Source organism: Phyllopteryx taeniolatus, chromosome 16 (assembly GCF_024500385.1).
Source record: "Phyllopteryx taeniolatus isolate TA_2022b chromosome 16, UOR_Ptae_1.2, whole genome shotgun sequence".
Lineage (NCBI taxonomy): Eukaryota > Metazoa > Chordata > Actinopteri > Syngnathiformes > Syngnathidae > Phyllopteryx > Phyllopteryx taeniolatus.
This window is the reverse complement of record NC_084517.1, coordinates 6460609-6479267: the sequence shown is the minus strand read 5'-3', so window position 1 is coordinate 6479267 and position 18659 is coordinate 6460609. Positions and strand designations below refer to the sequence as shown.

General features: G+C 42.0%; 1 protein-coding gene across 4 annotated transcripts; it reads right to left on the bottom strand.

Moving 5' to 3' along the window:
- Nucleotides 1-214: 214 nt before the first annotated feature.
- Nucleotides 215-18426, bottom strand: LOC133465581 (histone acetyltransferase KAT7-like). Of its 4 annotated transcripts, XR_009784674.1 has the most exons (16): nt 18177-18408; nt 16668-16812; nt 15405-15578; nt 12941-13222; nt 12775-12857; nt 11665-11751; nt 10199-10297; nt 9182-9292; nt 7903-8094; nt 7411-7500; nt 6668-6808; nt 6270-6363; nt 6048-6194; nt 5175-5281; nt 4681-4836; nt 215-654 (listed from the first exon to the last, which is right to left on the bottom strand). XR_009784674.1 is itself a non-coding variant. In XM_061748542.1 (15 exons), exons 1-15 carry the CDS (start codon nt 18189-18191, stop codon nt 4738-4740), a joined length of 1845 nt encoding a protein of 614 aa, XP_061604526.1. In that variant the 5' UTR covers nt 18192-18408; the 3' UTR covers nt 2147-4737. The 4 variants fall into 4 exon arrangements, 3 of the variants coding, with proteins under 3 accessions (XP_061604526.1, XP_061604525.1, XP_061604527.1); XM_061748542.1 differs by lacking the exon at nt 215-654 and having other exon boundaries at nt 2147-4836; nt 9203-9292; XM_061748541.1 differs by lacking the exon at nt 215-654 and having other exon boundaries at nt 2147-4836; nt 18177-18407.
- Nucleotides 18427-18659: the final 233 nt, after the last annotated feature.

Below are 18659 nucleotides of genomic sequence, written 5' to 3'. Positions count from 1 at the left end.
TTCCATTGTTTTCTGCACTAGCATTCCAGCAGTGCGCATTTCTGAAGGATCAGCTCAGTCACGTTCATTTTCATTACAACAAAATATCTAAATATATTTCCTATAACATAGCTGATAAAAGTGATAAAATACATCAAGAACCATCAAATTGAGTTATTGTCTAGGTTTTGCAACGAAAGGATTCAGAATACTGATAGTGAAATGATCCTACTAATTCGCGACTTGTATTTTAATGTAAATGAATGAATTATAAACACCAGCATCAATGGGAGTCAAAAGCCTCACACACGTAACAGTTCATGAACACACATTTACATTTACATTTGCAGTCAAAATAATGGTAGCTTGTTGGAAATTATATAAGCTGTTGTCATACAATGTTTTGAAGAGGACATGTATAGTATGCGATACTATACTGAAGTCACGCGACGAGTGTGAGTGTGTGCTTCGTTCTTTTCTTTTCCATCCACCGGAAGTAGTGATAAATGACTTTGGTTCCGAAGAATTAAATGGACACAATGCCGCTGAATGTCAGTTGCCGTGGAGCCCACTGTACGTCTTTGTGTGCGTGCGTAGGTCTACCCTGTAGCCGACGGGATAAGCGTCCGTCTGGCAGACCTCATCAAACGCTCGAAAGCGCAGCGGTTCCACGGCCTGATGGGAAGGAGCTCGGGTAAACAAACAATATAATAATAGTCATAAGAACTGCGTTTCCAGGGGGCTAATAGTGCCCGTATAGAATTCTTTTGTTGTACTACAGCCATTACTGTTGTCATTCGCATGCCTCCTATGTTACAGGGGTATCACAGCCAATGACTCTGGACAGGAAAAGTAATATTATTATACTGTACATATCTATATTACTACTGGGGCTTTTCTTTGAACTGGTAACTTTTTTTCTCTTCACCAGGAACTAAAGGGGAGATGTTTGTAGGACTCATGGGGAGACGGAGTTTAGCCGAAGGTATAAATATTGGAAGTCAACGGCAAACCTCGTGTGTGTGTGTGTGTGTGTTCCTGTTCCTGTTGATGTATTTTTGGGTGACCTCATCTCCCGTTATGAATGTGCAAATGTCACATTTTGAGAAATTGGAGTCTATTTCCGTTCTTCCAGATATGCAAGAGGAGTGGAAATCCGACTCGTACTGAAGATGCAAACGAGGATATATACGTACAATACATCGTTTTTTTGTTTTCCCAATTCTGTGATGAATCATTTGAATTTTCCGCATCAGTGAACCTACTGTACGTTGTCAATCAGGAGGACATTGTGTTAACAAATTAGACAGTATGACTTGCAGCACACTGCATCGCTATCATTACCAAGTGTACTGGACACGTTTGACTTGTTTTCCATTGCACCTTAATTAAAAGTAATTTGTAAAAAAATGTCTTTATTGCGTGTTGCTTTTATAATGCCGTTCAATGGAGATCTTCCAAAATCGTCTCAACTGCATCCAGAAAGTCTTCACTGCACTCCACCTTGCACACAGCCTTATTCCAAAATGGAGGAGCTGTTTGCCCTTCGAATTCTACACACAACAGCCCATAATGATGAGATGTTTTTATTTGAAAATGTACTCAAAACAAGCTGTCCGCCCCTCAAAAGTGAGCAATCGGGGGAACGGCCCCTGTCAGGGAAGAGACCGAGAACCCGATGGTTGATGTGAGAGCTCCAGAAAAAGGAGAACCATCCAGAAGGACAAGCATCTCTTCAGCGAGACACCAATCACAGACATCCATCCTGAATGAAAACACGCTCCACAGCGGCTTCACGATTACTGTGCATCAAAGAAGTCTTGAATAAAGGCTGTGAATGCTAATGTACGCATACACTATGTGATTTCCTAGTTTTTTAAAATGTTTTGATAAATATATTTTTTTTTTTCCCCCAATTGAAAAACATGTTTAATGTCGTCCTGGATGCTGTGCGAAGAATGCGGAGGGAAAATTGACCAATTTGGACGTAACATCACAAAATGTGGAAAAGGCGAAGCGCTGTGAATACTTTCCGGAAGCACTGTATATATTTTAGTTGCACTAAAAATCATTTTCAATAGATGAGCACTTTCAAAATTCAAATCCGATTCCCTCGTATGCGAACGGTTGCAATGGAAAGGCCGCAATACAAACATCACGCCACAGAAACCCCACGAGGTATTTATTGAAGAGGAAGCAAAAGGCGGCAGCTAACACCAAAGCACAACAGAGCTACATGTTGAAAGCTAAGTTTCACTGTTGCTGCGTTGTCTCACTAGAAATACGGAGCAAGGTGCTTTGAGATTAGGGATTACAGAAGTACACTCAACATCTGTTAATGCCCAAAGCAAAGTGTTTCTGGAGCTGCCATTGGCTCACTGAATACCAAACATCCCCATTTTCCAAAGTTCGGAGGCACAGAAAGCAACAGGTAACATTATCTTCTCAATAAAATAAAATAAAAACTGCCCCACGACTATATGGATTGTGTTCATCAAACTAGGGGGAGTTCTTGAAAAGTCAAAAAAAAAAAGTGCACTTCCCAATAAAAGCACTTTAGCCTTGGCAAAACTTTTAAGAGTCAGGATGTTTGTAGAAACCACTGTGCAGCAACATCAACAACACGATAAGTGACATTAAACATAAATAATAATAGTATGGAAAATGCCAGTTGGGCTAAAAAAAAAAAAAAAAAAAAAAAGCAGCAGAATACACAAATAAAATACATTTGAAGAAGCAAAACAGATGCTGAGACAATGCAAAGTGCTGCTAAATGCTGGAAACAGAGGCCACAGCAGCTCAGAGAAGAAATTATGTCAAGATGCTGCATCTCAATTTTGTCATTAGTACAAGAGTTTGCTATTCAACCAAGGAGTTTGCTATACCCCCAAACAACTTATTGGCCAGAAGCATTTGCGAAGAAGCCGACAACTCCAAATATGCTAAACCGAGATGAGCTAAACTAAGATATTCCGCTAAAACACTCAAAAAGCCTTTTCCGAATCGCCCTCACGTAAACTGTGTGTTCATCCAAAATCAGTGAAATGTGTGCAGCGTGAGTCCAATAAAGACAAAAATACAAAAGTGTTTACAGAACAAACTTCTCAACAGTTTCCTTGTTTCAGTGCCACCATCTTGCATCACCAGCAACAGGAAAGTGCCAAGCTGTGAATTTTGGGCGACAGTGAAGTCTGACTGGATTTACACTGCCGTGGATGGATGGTTCCGCTTTTTTTGGCTCTCAAGTGGCACAATTCGGATATGCGTCACGGCGGTGGAAACAACAACAACAACATGTAATGTTGAGCTATCAACAGGCCTCTTTCAAATGGAGATACAAATCCATTATGTATCGGATAGCTGCCAATACAAGTGCAACATAAATGCGCAGCTCGAACACACTTCGATAATGCAAGCTTTCCGCTCAAACTAAAAATGTGAATAGAAAAATAATTGGATAGGTTTTCTTTTGCAATTGGACCTGCAGTGTAAATCCAGCCTTAGAGGATCAGAGATAAAATGATCAAATAAGACGTCAATGTAAATGATGTCCCTACCTTAGCTTTCGAGAAATTCTAAATGTATTTTTACATCAATATTTCCATTCGTGTGGAAGCATCCTGTAACTGACCACGTTTTTCATTGTTCAAACATAAATAAAACTTTTTCTTTCATGAAATGCTATACACAAGATTTTTTTCACACAGTAACAAACAGGATGAAAAGTCTTAAAATGGAATATTCTCACATTTATACAGTGGTGAAACCATAGAGGTAGAACATTATTAAATATTGAGAACTTTGAGGGCAAAAAACGGAGAGCCTGTTGACACAGAGGAACATAAACAAATCAAAGCAGGTCCCTTCTTAAATCAAAGATCTTAATGTGGGACAAGGTCCGAATGAGGCCAATGGCAGCTAGAGTTTGCAGGTGTGATAGGTTAAATACCCGGCATGCACAATTTGTTACACAACTGCAGAACAAAAGTGAGTACTGTAGTTTATTTTATAGCTCCTGCATGTACATTCTCTCGACCAATTTTTCAATAAAGACCAACCAAGGTGGGAATTTTGTTTCAAGTATTTTCCAGTCAGAGCTCAGCCAGGCTGATTTCAGGTCGTACTTACTATGATTGAGAACATTTTTTTTTTTGTATTTCTACCTGCATTGTACTGCCGTGAGAACAGTGTAATTGAAGCGCTCTTTTCCAAAATGAAACCCAAAAAAATCCATCTTGCCAGGCCATTCATTGTGTAGACTATTCTATTTTCAACATGTTCACAATGAGGCTACAATTTACTTTCCTAGGATAAAACAACGTTTGCAATTTACAGGTCTGGCTAAATAAATCAATAATAATCCAAATGGATTGATAGTGTTTTGGAAAAGAGCTCATCAATAGGAGAGCACGTTGCGGTTGAACACATAAGCAGTGACGCTTGATATATTCTACATTGCTGCCTGCTACATTTTCTTATTCAGCCTGACAATCATTCAAGGGAGAACACCAGAGACCTTAATATGGGACAATAATAAGTATAAGCCGTGGAGGCAAGAAATATATTGTTGTTGCTGTAATGACAGTGAGTGCGAAAGCCGGAACAATATGTGACTTTGTAAAAAGCCGCCGGAAGCCTTTTTGTACAACAGTGCGACTGTGAATATTTTGTGTGTGTGTGTGTGTGTGTGTGTGTGCTTGCCAGTGTGCAGAACGGGATGTGACTGCTTTTTGAGCCGGAGTGTCAACAGAAGCTCCTCTACGTCCCTTTCGGCGGCGTCCACTTCAAGGCGGTGGGGTCGATGGTCTTGCTGTTGCCACGTTTCCGCTCCTTGGCTTTCCAGTCATCAATAAGGTCCTACAACAGGGGTATTCAATTAAGATTGCTCTTAAGTTGTCCTTGTGCTGTATGTTGCACACACGTTTTGGAAACTATTGTCCATTGGCTTCTGTCGCTGAACAATTGTAAACCTTTTTTTGGGGGGGGGAGACTCAATTATTCACGACTATTGGCAGCAGAGCTCTGTCCCTACCTATCCTTGGCGAATAGCCGAGGATCACTGTAAATGCTACATCTACTGATTAGCCAGAAAAAGCTATGCAGGTCAAATTACAAATTTCATCCAAATAATCAAATGATAGATACGGGTCTATCTATACGAGAAACATCAGCTTCGCCAGTGGGACCGGTCGTACCTGTCGTTTTAAAACCAGGTGTTTCCCCTTCCAGTATTTGAGCATCTGGAGGGACTGCAGCGTGCTGACAATGTCCACTGGGTTCACTGCAGTCTCCTGGCTGATCTCTGACACCAGAAAGAAATACAACATTGAAGGTGAACATGAGATTTCCCCCCCCCAAAAAAATCAAGTACGTAATACAATCAAGAAAGTGGCCTTCGGAGTTGTGTGTAGTGCTTGTACAAACGGTTTTACAAACCATTACAAAAGCATTTTTCTTGCTCTATTTGATCTGTATAATTCTGTAATTACTGTTGTTTTATTGTTTTACAGTGTTCCTGACAAATGACAAAATGTGGTGTTTTTTGAAATGAAATTGACATTTCTATATACTAAGTCCATGTTAGAGAGTCTAACTAGACAACATATGGGACGTTTCATATAAATCACAAAACCTATTTCTTGATGCATATCTACCTCACAGTTCTGAGGTTGTAATCTAGATTCTGGGTTTAAATCTAAAGTCCGGGCTCCCTATGTACAGTTTGCATGTTCTCTCGCGGTTGCGTTAATTTAAGACTTGAAATTGCCCGTAGGTCCGAATGTGTGAACGTGTACTGTGAATGGCTGTTTGCGTCTAGCGACCCTGTGATTAACTGCCGACCGGTCCCAGTCCCAGGTAGCCGAAGTCGGCTGGTCTTGGCTCAAACTCCCTGCAACGTTGATGGATGGGTTCATATGTTTTATTTATTTGATGGTGAAATCGGTTCAACCCTCCATGTTTGCTTTGCATCGTCGCTACTTTACCCGAGTAGACTAAACCTTTTTGTCCCAGAAAGGTTTTGTTTCAGAAAGGTTTCGCTGGTTTGAAAAATGTAATCCAGTTCTGACCTTTAATGGAGATCTCCTTCCCCTTAAAGTTGTTCAGGTAGCGCAGCAGCACCTCCTTCCAGTAACTCCGATAGCTGATAAGGCCCAGGTCGGATAAGGGTCGCTCCGGTGAGCCCACTTTCTCCTCCACCTTCGATAACAGATAACCTGAAAGGACAATTATTACAAAAAAGTGTAACATCCTAAAATCGACAAGCACATGCACAACAGGAGTCGACTTACTGAAGTCTATAAGCATCTTGCCGTAGCCCTGCCTCATGTACTGTGGCATGGTGAGGATACAGGATACATTGTAGTTGAGGAAAGAATTTTTTTCCTATGCAAGGAGGACAGATGTACGTATTGGTGGGACTCGCATTCGAAGTGCAGAAGTCATCAGAGAGACTTGTGTGTCTGTCATGGGCACGGTGACCCAGGATCGCCTACAAAACCCATGGATCTGCCCGGACTCCTCTTACATGCTGTTAGCCTTAGCGCGCATCTTCATTAGCTTGGTTAGCTTCGGACTATTTCGTTGATCTGTACTTACCGTAATAGCTCGCACATAAATTTTACATAACCGTAAGGAGGTCCCGGAGCCAAGAAGATACACTTTCGTAAAATGACTTTGTTTTTTTTACCTTGGAGAAATATCCCACAAGATGGCACCCTGTGTTGTCAACCTCAGTCATCACGTAGAAGAGGAAAGGTTCGACATCATAATACAAAGTCTTGTGGTCGAGAAAGAGTTTGGCCAGCAGACACAGGTTCTGACAGAAAATCTGAAAGAAAAACAGCGGTGTTATCAAATCTATTTTCCCACTGAAATTAACACACGTAACAGACAATATATACATTTTTGCGTTCAGAATTAACGGTTAAGATGAATATTGTATTTTGTAAACAATGTCTGTATACATACTGTCTATCGATCTACTGTTTGTATATTGTATATGCTGTATATATATATATACACACCCATTAAATATGTAGATAAATAGACTGGATTTTTGAGCATTTTTGTAAAACAAAATGTAAACATTCATGGTTAACAACAATAATATTTTAGCATTGAAAATTGAGAACCTTTACATAACTATTACTGGAACATGTGGTAATTACCAATGCAGTTGGTGGTCTCAGAACTTTGTTAAGCACTAGAAATGGAATCATGATGGGGCTTCTTTCACTGATTCATAATCCATTTTTATGTCGCAACAGTGACATATACTCATTTGACATAACTGTATTTCTTTAGTTTTTACACATTGGCGATAAACAGCTAAAACAAAGCAACAAAGTAAACTTCAAAACCTAATGGTGACGTTGTGTACAAGATTTGTTTCCTGGAAAGTTTGTGAGGGGCCGTGGGAGGCTTTCTTACCTTGTTCTTCTTGCCATCAACCTCAAAAACCGAAATGTTGCCTTTCCGATAGATTTCATCACCTGGAGGATGCTTCCAAACACACTTGGCCTTATGTGGAAAGGATAAACAATCAGTTCACTTTGTCTCATTTCACTCCAAAACACTCTTCGAACCAAAGAATGAAATTTGGCTTTCGTGTTGAGATGATCAGAAGGCAATAACCTAGAAGTATGTGTATACATTACGGAGTGATTGATTGATGTCCAGCTTGCATTGATGGTTATAAATCCGATCTGTCCATTTGCATAGCACTCATATTAGCGGCTATCAGATTTGTGCGTATTCTGGGGGAACTTCTAAGAATGATGTGTCACTATCGTCATGTTAGTTTGAGCAGTTCAATGATTCACCCTTTACTATCCAAACACCTGCTTGGATGTTCATAGCAAATTCTATGCAGATATGTAAAGACCTTCTAAGACATGAGGTTTTATCCAAAGTCAGTCTTACCATATGTCTGCGCAAGATGGTCTGGCTTTTCATATACTTAAGGCAGAATTCGCACATGTACAGCCTCCCCAAGCGGGCATACTCCTCCGGGTATGGCGAGTGGTACCACGTGTCCAGTTCATAGCGTCCGAACACAATGATCTTTATCATGTTGCTCCCCTCCGACACCTGGCCAGCCAGACGAAGCTTCTCCTGTAATGAGCAGGGCAAGAGGGTGATGATGAAGATGGGTAGTGAAAAGAAATGAAAAGAGAGAGAGAGAGCGAGCGAGCGGGGAAATAGGTTGTAGGGAGAAAAGAGGAATAAGAGGAGAGATAATGGAAAAGATCTCCATTAGTCTGGGAAGATGAGAAGTTGAGGCATGGATAACAGCCAGCATCACAAAGGAGACTGTAGATGGGGACAATTTGAAAATATATACTTTAAAATGATGTCTCCTGTACTTCTTGTCCCTTACAGAGCGACGGGACAAGCCGAAAGTGGAAAGTGTCGGGCAACCGAATAGAAAGAGAGGGTCCCTGGTTTTTCCAGATGGATCTAGCTAAATAAGATGCCTTTCAGTTGGAAAAAAAACTCATTACAAATACAAACTCCAAATAATAAAACATAAGACTTTTCTTTGCTATAGTCCCCTCCAAACGTACTGGAACGGACGGCATGGTCAATGGGGACTGTGTATTAAGAAAATACAACTCTTTGGAGAGCGAGGAGGAAGACCAGAGCACAGGAAAGCAAATACATCAATATTTGGAGGGTCTATTATACCAAGGCTTGCTTTGCTAATAGAAGAACAGTATAAAGTGAATTATCATCAAACACGTCCAGCAAAATTTTGTAATCATTTCTAATAACAGACCATATGTGGCGAACGGAGTGGTTTTATGCTCTGGATTTGATTAAACCACATGAAGGAAACGCATAGTAAAGCTATTATTATAATGACATAACACTAGAAGGCCACTAGAAGGTGTCCACTCAGGCCCCAATCGACACATTCATATTTAATGTCTGTTTACCTTCGGAAATGGGGAGTCATTTAAGGGTCAAAACAAAAGAATGTGCCTTTTGAATGGGTCTCAATGGAACAGAACAGAGGGAGAAACAACAGACACAGAATAACTGAAAGGGATTATTCCATCTGCCAAGTCGATTTCAGACTCCTCCTGAGGCTGTAGCGGAGGCTGTACGGACTGGAAGAGAAGGAGCGCAGGAAGGCGGGAAGGGGAGGGGGAGGCAAATAAGTGAAAAGAGGAGGGTGGTGATGAGTTTTCTCTCTTACAAGGTCCTCCGAGGCACGTGCCTGCGCTTTCCTGAACAAGTCCAGGTCGTAGTCGCTGGTGATGTTCTCCAGCAGGGGCTCCCGGCTCATCCCGTGGCTCTGAAGATGATCCTAGCAGTAAAGGCAGCTATTAAGATGGCCACAAAAATGCATACTACCGTCATTTCTCGTGTATAATGCGCACCCCCAAAGTGGACCTCAAAATTCGGGAAAACCCTTCCACTCATGTATAGTGCATTTTTACAATGCATGATTTTGCTTCTACCCATATGATCAAAACATGAAATATTATCTGTTTTTTTTTTTAAAGAATTATTCTGAAGTTAAGCACTTTATTTGAACACATAATACTTTCTTTTTATTTACTTGCTCTTATTTTGAAATTCACAGCCCTACTTTTATTTAGTAAATGGGAAAACACACAGTTGTGCTCATATGTTTGATTACCCAGGAACAACTTGTAAGATGGGTACAATTCTTAAAAGAAAACCTGAAGGATCAGGCGAAACACATTTCATTTTATTTTAATGGGATTCAAATTAAACTGTCAAGCATTTGAAAAAGGCATTATCATTAAAGAAAACATAACCATAAAGAAATTAATGAGGGTTGTTGTTCAGTCGTCAGTCGTATTTAAAAACAAAACAAAACAATATTTCACAAATTCTGCCTGGGTATATAAACTTATGATTACAACTGTACAAATATGCAGGCTTATGTACCCCCGTTCTATTGGAATGAAAGTGTAGGCTACACCTTTTTCATCACCTCGAGGTGGCGTTGGCATACTAGAATGAAAATGTACAACTTTTTCATCACCTCTAGGCGGCGGTGACATATTAGAATGTAAGTGTACAGCTTTTTCATAACCACTAGATGGCGGCATACATTTATAAAATGTGAAGGTTTTTTTTTTTTTTCCCCCTATACCTATGCGCAATGCGTACAATTTTTCCCATTACACACGAGACATTCCGGTGGTTCAAATGAGCTAGTAAAAACGTCTCATCCACAAACCATGTACTTGTCCTTCTCCTCCTTATTAAGGCCAGCATTCCTCTTCTTCCTCAGCTCAGTCACCTTCTCCTTGTAGCGCAGCTGACGTTCTGTTGGGGTCTGACACATCGCCGATAGTTAAGACCTGCTCACACCGGCTAATAATGTGTCCTGGATGGTCTGCTCACACATGGGCAGCTCTCAGGACAGGCGTGAACCAGAGATCACACTTTTATTTTGACAGCCAGTTTGGCCTAAAAGTCTCCCATTGTTCGATCACATATGAGAGGAAGCAACCACAGAAGATTCAACCACTGCAGGAGTCGGATACTACAGCGAGACCATTTCAGGTCAGAGGCAAACATAAATAGGTAGTATTCCACCCCTAAACCAACTTACACATGGCACAACCCCTTCCACTGTCTCCATATCAAACTTGAATTAAACCAGACTTTAGCCGTGGTAGCATCGTAAGAATGGAATTTATACAATGTTGTTTAAGTGAGGAGACTCACCTCCCAGGCACACAGAGGAAGGACAAAGAATGAGTGTAACATTTTTTTTTAAACACTGACAGTCCATTTGTCTAAAAAGGTTAAATATGTTTAACACTTGAATGACCGTAAAGTAAAGAAAAAAAAAATTATTCATGATAAATAAAGTCAATGAACAAAAAGTATCTGTGTCAGTATAGTGACTATATTGTGCATCTGTCATCAAATGGTGCGCCATTATATTTGAATTGAATTTGCTTTATTACAAAGGTTACCTGTATTTTGTACTGTAATTGCCTGGCTGTTAGGAAAGTAAAAAAATTTTTTTATATATACTTGATAATGTTTTGAAGATGGTAATAATTGTACTGTGGTATTGTTCTAGCTGTATTTATGTATTCAATCACAAGTGTAACGGGCTAAAAATCACCCTATGCTGGCAAACAAGCCTGGTCCAAACACCTTTAACCTTGTCTTTAATGGTTAACAAATAATAATAATTTTTTAAAAATCAAATATTTACCTGTGGTGAGTCGCATGAACCAATGAAAGTTGACTGTGGAGGGAGTCCAGTAGAAAAAAACAATAGTGCTTTACTTTCTTACTGTTAAACAGACATCTATATTACACCCCGAAATGAAACTACTTTCCTCAACAATCTAACGAGGTGAGGAGCCCTGCTGATTAATTCATCACTGGGCGATGCAACGCCGCTGACTGGACAACATTTCAAATCTGCTCTCGTCTGAGCAAGTAAAAGTTCAACTCCAGATTTGATGCAGCTGCTTGTGGTTATATTGTCCGGTGGAAAACACAATAACTGTAACCCTTCATATTATCTCCAGCCTCTATTAGATTTGACTTTATGACTTAATGATTATTTAATGCTTGCTCATTTCACATCTCATTTCAGCACACAAGGCATAAAAATGAACGTGACCGATGAATTAGTAGATTACTTTTACTCCCGATACCAGTGAAACAACACCTTACCTGGTTTCTGGTGGAATTTCGATTCTCGTCATGACGGTGAGACAGCGTCCTTTCGTCGGTCTGTTTCTCACGAGTTGGCGTCTTGCCCTGACAAAACATCAACACGGTGTGAGGACAACGACTGACGGTTCGGCCTGCGGCACAAAACCTTGCACCGTCGCCCGTCTGTGGTCCAGAAGGCTTTGCAACCTGACAATTTCAATGTGACCCTGTTAGTTCCTCTCACTTTTTTCATCCATTGGTGACATGTTTCCCAGGGGACGCGCGGTTTGACGAATCACAGCTGCATGGCTATCTGTGGTGGTGGTTGGCCACTTTTTTACATTGCTATAGCAGTTTTACGCAATTAACCTGCGCAGCATGTTTTTGCAATGTGGGAGGAAGCTGGAGAAAACCAAGGCAAGCACACAGCGAACACAACCAACTGCTGTAGCCGTTATTCAAGAATGCATTTTCTTTTCGCCACGTGCCCTGCGATTGACTGGCGACCGGTTGAGGGTGCACGCTGCCTTTCGACCACAGTTAGCTGAGATAGGCGCCAGGACGAAGGGGTACGGAAAATGGATGGATGAATGACATACTTTTTTTATTTATTCAGCATTGGGAAGTGCTAAGGAGGAGGAGGTGGCTTTTAACAGTCAATGAAAAGGAAAGCATACAGTACGTGCCCACTGATCCATGCTTAGTGGTTGCTCATCTCATGTAAAGCCCATGAGAATTTACTGGCCACAAACTTGCCTTTGTCGGATAGTTTACGAAGCAATATTATGCCATAAAATGTCTCCATACCATGGCCCACAGATACATGGCAAGAAATACAGTGACTACAGGAAAACCTTGTTCATTTTTCCTTCTTTGTTGTCTTGTTCCATTTGGTGTGTTCAATGAAGCATCATTTTTTTTTGCAAAACTGACCACGCCATACTGAGGTGTGTACAACTAAGTAGAGCTGAGCCAAACAGAACCGATAAGTTGCTGTGCAGTGGAAAAGAGACTTAATTCAGCAAGACAACATTGTCTGGTGGAGAAAAAAAACAAACTTACTGTGACTTAGCCACTTGTCAGGAAAATATAACAAAATCAGTTGTGTGTGTGTGTGTGTGTTAATACCTTGCATTCATCATTTGAGAGGTTGTGGTAAAGAGGACACCCTGATATGGAGAAGTGTCTCTCGTGTCTCCCTGTCAGGTGACCTAGGTGAGGTCAGACAAGGAGGTAAAAGAGCTTATTATTGCTTCACAGGAACATGATCACTCTCAAGTCAACGATACGTTACCCAGTGAGTTGCATCCAGGCGTGGGACACTTCATGTTGAAGTTGTAGCTCTCGTGAAAGCGCCGTCGTTTGGGCCTGTGAGAAAGGCCGTGAGCAGCGGCCTCTTTCAGCGAAAGCTCCTTTGCCAACCTCTCGTCCTCCTCTTGAGAAACTACGACATCGTTGCTGGAGGAGACTACGTCGTTCCCGGGGCTGGAGGTCTCAACGTCTGACTCGGAAGACGGGGCGTTGCCGGTCGGCGTGCGGGGAGGGGTCTCGTCGTGGTCCGCCGCCCGCTTTATGCCTATAGAACCAATGAAGGCACATCAAAATGGTTACTGCATGTAGTAGACGGAAGGGACAGGGACCAACCCCTGCCACCAACGGGGAAAATCTCTCCGTAACTGACGCTCCCCCCAAATATTTACAATTACCACAAGATGGCAGCAAAGCACTACTTTTGTCAAAATGGAACTCCTCAACTTAGTTCAGAATAGTTCCTTGGCACCAGGTGAGTTAGGTGCACAGAAACATCCGTGGATGGACGGATGGACATGAATACTAGGGATCGATGAATAACTTGAGCTTCATGGGGTGTCCACAAATTTAGGCACGCACGTATAAATTCTACAATCGAAAATGTGTTGGCGGACACAGAGCCGTAACACCTTACTGACAAGTGTAATAGGTAGCTTGGCCATCAAGTGTTTGTTGCGTCTTATATCGCAAATAACACGTTTTACATGACAGAATGCATCCATCCATCCATTTTCTTTACCGCTTCTCCTCACGAGGGTCGCGGGCTGCTGGAGCCTATCCTAGCCTATCCTTCAGGCGGGAGGCGTGGTACACCTAGAACCGGTCGCTAGCCAATCGCAGGGCACATAGAAACAAACAACCATTCGCACTCACATTCACACCTACGGGCAATTTCTTCAATCTTCGATCAACCTAGCACGCATGTTTTTTGTGATGTGGGAGGAAACCGGAGTGCCCGGAGAAAAACCACGCAGGCACGGGGAGGACATGCAAAGTCCACACAGGCGAGGCCGGGATTTGAACCCCGGTCTCCAGAACTGTGAGGCAGATGTGCTAACCAGTCGCTCACCGTGCTGGCTAACAAAATGCAATAGTGTATTTTCAATCAAATTATTTGGACCATGAATAAAAGACACCCAAAGAATTGATTGTTATAGTGCAGGTACGTTTCGTGGTGGTACAGATCCCATTGGACATTTTTTTTTTTTTTTAATGCCTAGCAATGATTTATTTGGGGGTCTCACAATTGTTTTACAGTGCCGTTTTCTGACTCATTTCCTGCCAGCGCTGCCATTGACGGATGGTGAATTAAAATGTCCATGTTAACATGGAGGCCTGGCAGTGAATGAGTTAATCCACCCATGCGGCAAGTTTGCTATTGGCTAACGGGGCAGCTATGATTGAGCCCATTTATCTACATTGCTGCATTCTATGTCAAATGTGAGTTGTTTTTTGTTCTTTTTACATTAATCTGAAATGTGGTTTTTTTTTTGTTCTGTGTAATAAATGATGACATTGCCACTGCCACAAAATACAAACCTTTGTCTTTTTTATTTATTTACACAATGCATGAACCGAAGTATTTTACAGTGGCGGTTCCAATGATTTTGCCTTGACACAGCATTCAATTGGATTTGAAATGTATGGAGGAAGAGATTTCACAGAGGTTTTGCAAAAATATGGAATTTCTTTATTAAGAACTACAGTATTATGTAGACTCTGCCGGATTTCATGGGTTGAAAACTATTTGGAGATATTCTTTCAATTTATTGAAGCCAGGAGTCATGCATATCACCAAATTCAATGACTCTCAATGAGAATGCCGAGCCAGAGCTTTAGTTCAATCATACAGTATGTTCAGTTTTTTACATTTCAAATCTATCGTGGCGTTGTCGGGAGGCAAACTCTTTAAAACTCTAGCACTGGCCAAATACCTCTGGACCCAAGTATAGTATCATCATCACATCACAGACTAAATCGTAAGCGGGAACCTTTGATCAATTTTGATATACGGTACTTTCCCGAATGCTAAATTAAGAAGACAATATGCCTTTACAACGGTGAATTAAGTTGATTCATATTGAAATATTTGTCTTCTTTAAAGTCAGGAAGTCGCTGTGAGCACAGACTGAACTCACAGCACGTTACAAGTAATGCATGATGCTCTCATCCCCATTCACTCATCACTTCTCTTTTTCAACTTCTATTAGTCTTTTGTCTTTTCTTTAACACGTTACTTTGTTCTCTTCGTCAAACCGCCTTCAAAACTTAACTATTCCTCATCCCCTTTGGGTCTGGGTCTTGTCTACCTTCATCATTGCCAAGAACGCTGCTATCTTAATGAGCATTTCTTGTGTCTTTTACGAGTAAAGAATGTAATGAGCATCCCGTATGTAAGCACTAAAGGCCAGAGACTTTTTCCTCCCCCTTTCTTTTTTTACACTTACCATTATTACCCTCTGTGTCGGAGCTGGATAACCTGCCCTGACGCAGTGGGTATTTTTTGGCCGCGGTGTTTGTCGCCCCCTGTTGGCTACGCGTGATCCTGCGTCGTGTGGAAAACGCAGAGGCTGCTGCCTCCACTGGAGCAGGAGAACTGCTTCGTGCTGTGCTGGAGTTTTCTGGAAGACAGATGAGTGCAAGTGTTGACCGAAATCATCGTAGTGTTTGAAATATACACTCACGTAGCATCTTATGTGATCAAATACGACAGCTGTATTAAACACTTGTCTTTTCAAAGATGAAAATACTTTACAGTATTACAAATACAGTATGATTCAGTGCAATTAATCTACAGAACGGGTCGCGGGGGCAGTAGCTTTAGCAGGGACGCCCAGACTTCCCTCTCCCCAGCCACTTCATCGAGCTCTTCCGGGGGGGATCTAAGGGAGAGCCCGGACACCCTGCGGAGGCAAACTCAATTCAGCCGCTCGTATCCGGGATCTCCTTCTTTGGGTCAGGACAAACAGCTCGTGACCATAGGTGAGGGTAGGAACGTAGATCGACCGGTAAATCGAGAGCTTCGCCTTTCGGCTTAGCGCCTTCTTCACCACAACGGACCGATACAAAGTCCGCATCACTGCAGACGCCGCACCGATCCGCCTGTCGATCTCCCGTTCCATTCTTCCCTCACTCGTGAACAAGACCCCAAGATACTCGAACTCCTCCACTTGGGGCAGGATCTCATCCCCGACCCGGAGAAAGCACGCCACCCTTTTCCGACTGAGGACCACGGTCGCAGATTTGGAGGTGCCGCTTCACACTCAGCTGCGAACCGCTCCAATGAGAGTTGGAGGTCACGGCTTGATGAAGCCAACAGAACCGCATCATCTGCAAAAAGCAGAGATGCAATACTGAGGCCACCAAACCGGACCCCCTCTACGCCTCGGCTGCGCCTTGAAATTCTGTCCATAAAAGTTAGGAACAGGATCGGTGACAAAGGGCAGCCTTGGCGGAGTCCACCCCTCACCGGGAACGAGTCCGACTTACTGCGGCAATGCAGACCGAACTCTGACACCGGTCGTACCGGGACCGAACAGCCCGTATCAGGGGGTTCGGTACCCCATACTCCTGAAGCACTTACTTATACTCCCAACCTTCTAAAACACATAACATATCCGTCCTTTTTATTCCTGACTTTTGTCAAAATAGGCTCAATCCTTTGAATATGTCGGAGTCAGACAATGGATGCACATAGTAAAAGATTTGACCTCGCGTGCTTTGGCTGAGACGAAGGGACGTGCGAGTCAGGCGCGCGCTGTTCCGTGTTTGCGTGCCGCCGACGGCTTCGGCGGGCTCGAGGTCGGCGGAGAAATCAGAGTCCTCTGTCCCGTCCGAGCTGCTGCCTGTGGTCCTCTGCACAAACAACAACAACGATAGTGTCGTGGCCAAAAGTAAGAAAACACTCATTTACGACAGACTTAAGCGTTGACTTTTTTGGTTTTTTGTTTTGTTTTACCAGTGGATAATCCAACAAAGATCCCATCCTGGGGGAGGTGTTTCATGTCCTCCACCACATTTCCACGCGATAAACTTGTCAATAAATAATCAAGACGGACGGACATTACACACATCAAGTCAGTTGAAAGGAGCGATGCTAATAACATCTGCCATGATGTTCAAACGAGCATTATTTATCGAAAATGCAAACAGCCACAACTAACAATGTTGTTGCGGGGTGACCCGCGGGCGACGCAGAAATGGATGACGAAGAGGGGTTCAAAAGGAAGCACAAGGTGGGGGTGGGGACATAACGTTCCCTTGCTTCCAGCCACTCGAAAATACGCAAAATATCAGTTATTATTATTCATAATAACTACCTACGATAACAATATGGTATTTTAAGTACAATAATAGTATTTAAATTAATTCATCTCACCATTGCTAACCTCAACTGTATAAATATATATATGTAAATAAATACTTCTTCGACAGTGTCAATCAAAATTGAGCATTATTGAATTTTCATTCTGTACAACAATAAAGTACAAAACAGCATTTTTGATACAGGAGTACCTATATTGTTGTGACCGGTTAGTTCTATGTTGCTCAAAAACATTTATTGATTCAAAGCATGATAAAAATGATTACTATTTAATCACGTGTTCAAAACAAACCAATTACCAAGGAGACGTCATTTAATTCCAAAGCCTTTTGACGCACGCTTCTTCTTTTTTTTTTGTGGACAACTTCATAAACAAGAAGCCCATAATCTCATTTGCATACAACCAATGAAACAAGAGAAGAGGCGGAGCTCTACAAAGCCTGACCAATGAGCACAATCGCATTCTGTATTCTAACCAATCACTGCGTTGTTTTGGTACGGACTCGTCGCACCATCCTCAAACCGAAAAACAGCCTGTTCCTCCCGACCGAACGTAAAGTTGTCGTATTCACGGCAGCAGAGGTCAGCATCAACGCACTCTCCTGCCATTTTACCGTGTTATCAGAAATAGAGCAAAACACTTGTGCAACCGGGAAATAAACAGTTGCTAACTTAGCGATCAGCAAATCGACAACTATGAATTAACCAACAATTATAATCAAGTCTAACCAAAGCACATTAACAGCAGCTAACTGCGTGTTGTTTAATTTCGCTGGTGACTACACACATCTTCAGCTTCCATGTTCAACTGGATAACGTAATCGATGACGTTATGGGACCCAGCTTGCAGTCTGTTCGAAAGGCTGTTTCGCACCAAGGAAAAGATATGCCTTACCTTTCTCCGAGGCATTTTCACAGAATTGACGCGTCCTTGTTTGTCAGGTTAATAATCAGTGTGCCGGAGGCAATTTAGGTTGGCTCCCATCAATATTTAATTGCAACCAACCTCCCGTTTTCACTACAAGCCAAGTCAGCTCAAAACCGCGTATCAATATTTCTGCTTTTCCTCTCAAAGCGCACGCTCGGTACGTTGACAATATCCTCCCGTCTAGAAACAAGATATGCCGCATTTAGTCTTCCCTTAGGTGAGTAAAACCAGATATTAGTGCGTTCACGTAAAATACAACTGTATTATAAATTAGTTGTTTGACTTGATGGCTACGGTCAGCGGTGGTATGTTTCATATGCTCCAATTTGTTGTCCAGTTGCATTACATACGTTTAAAAATAACAAATCTGCTGTTAGTTGTACAAAATATCGATTTAAAATATTCTTGGAGTAAAGTCGGACTAATTACTTCCCTAGACCTCTAAAATGG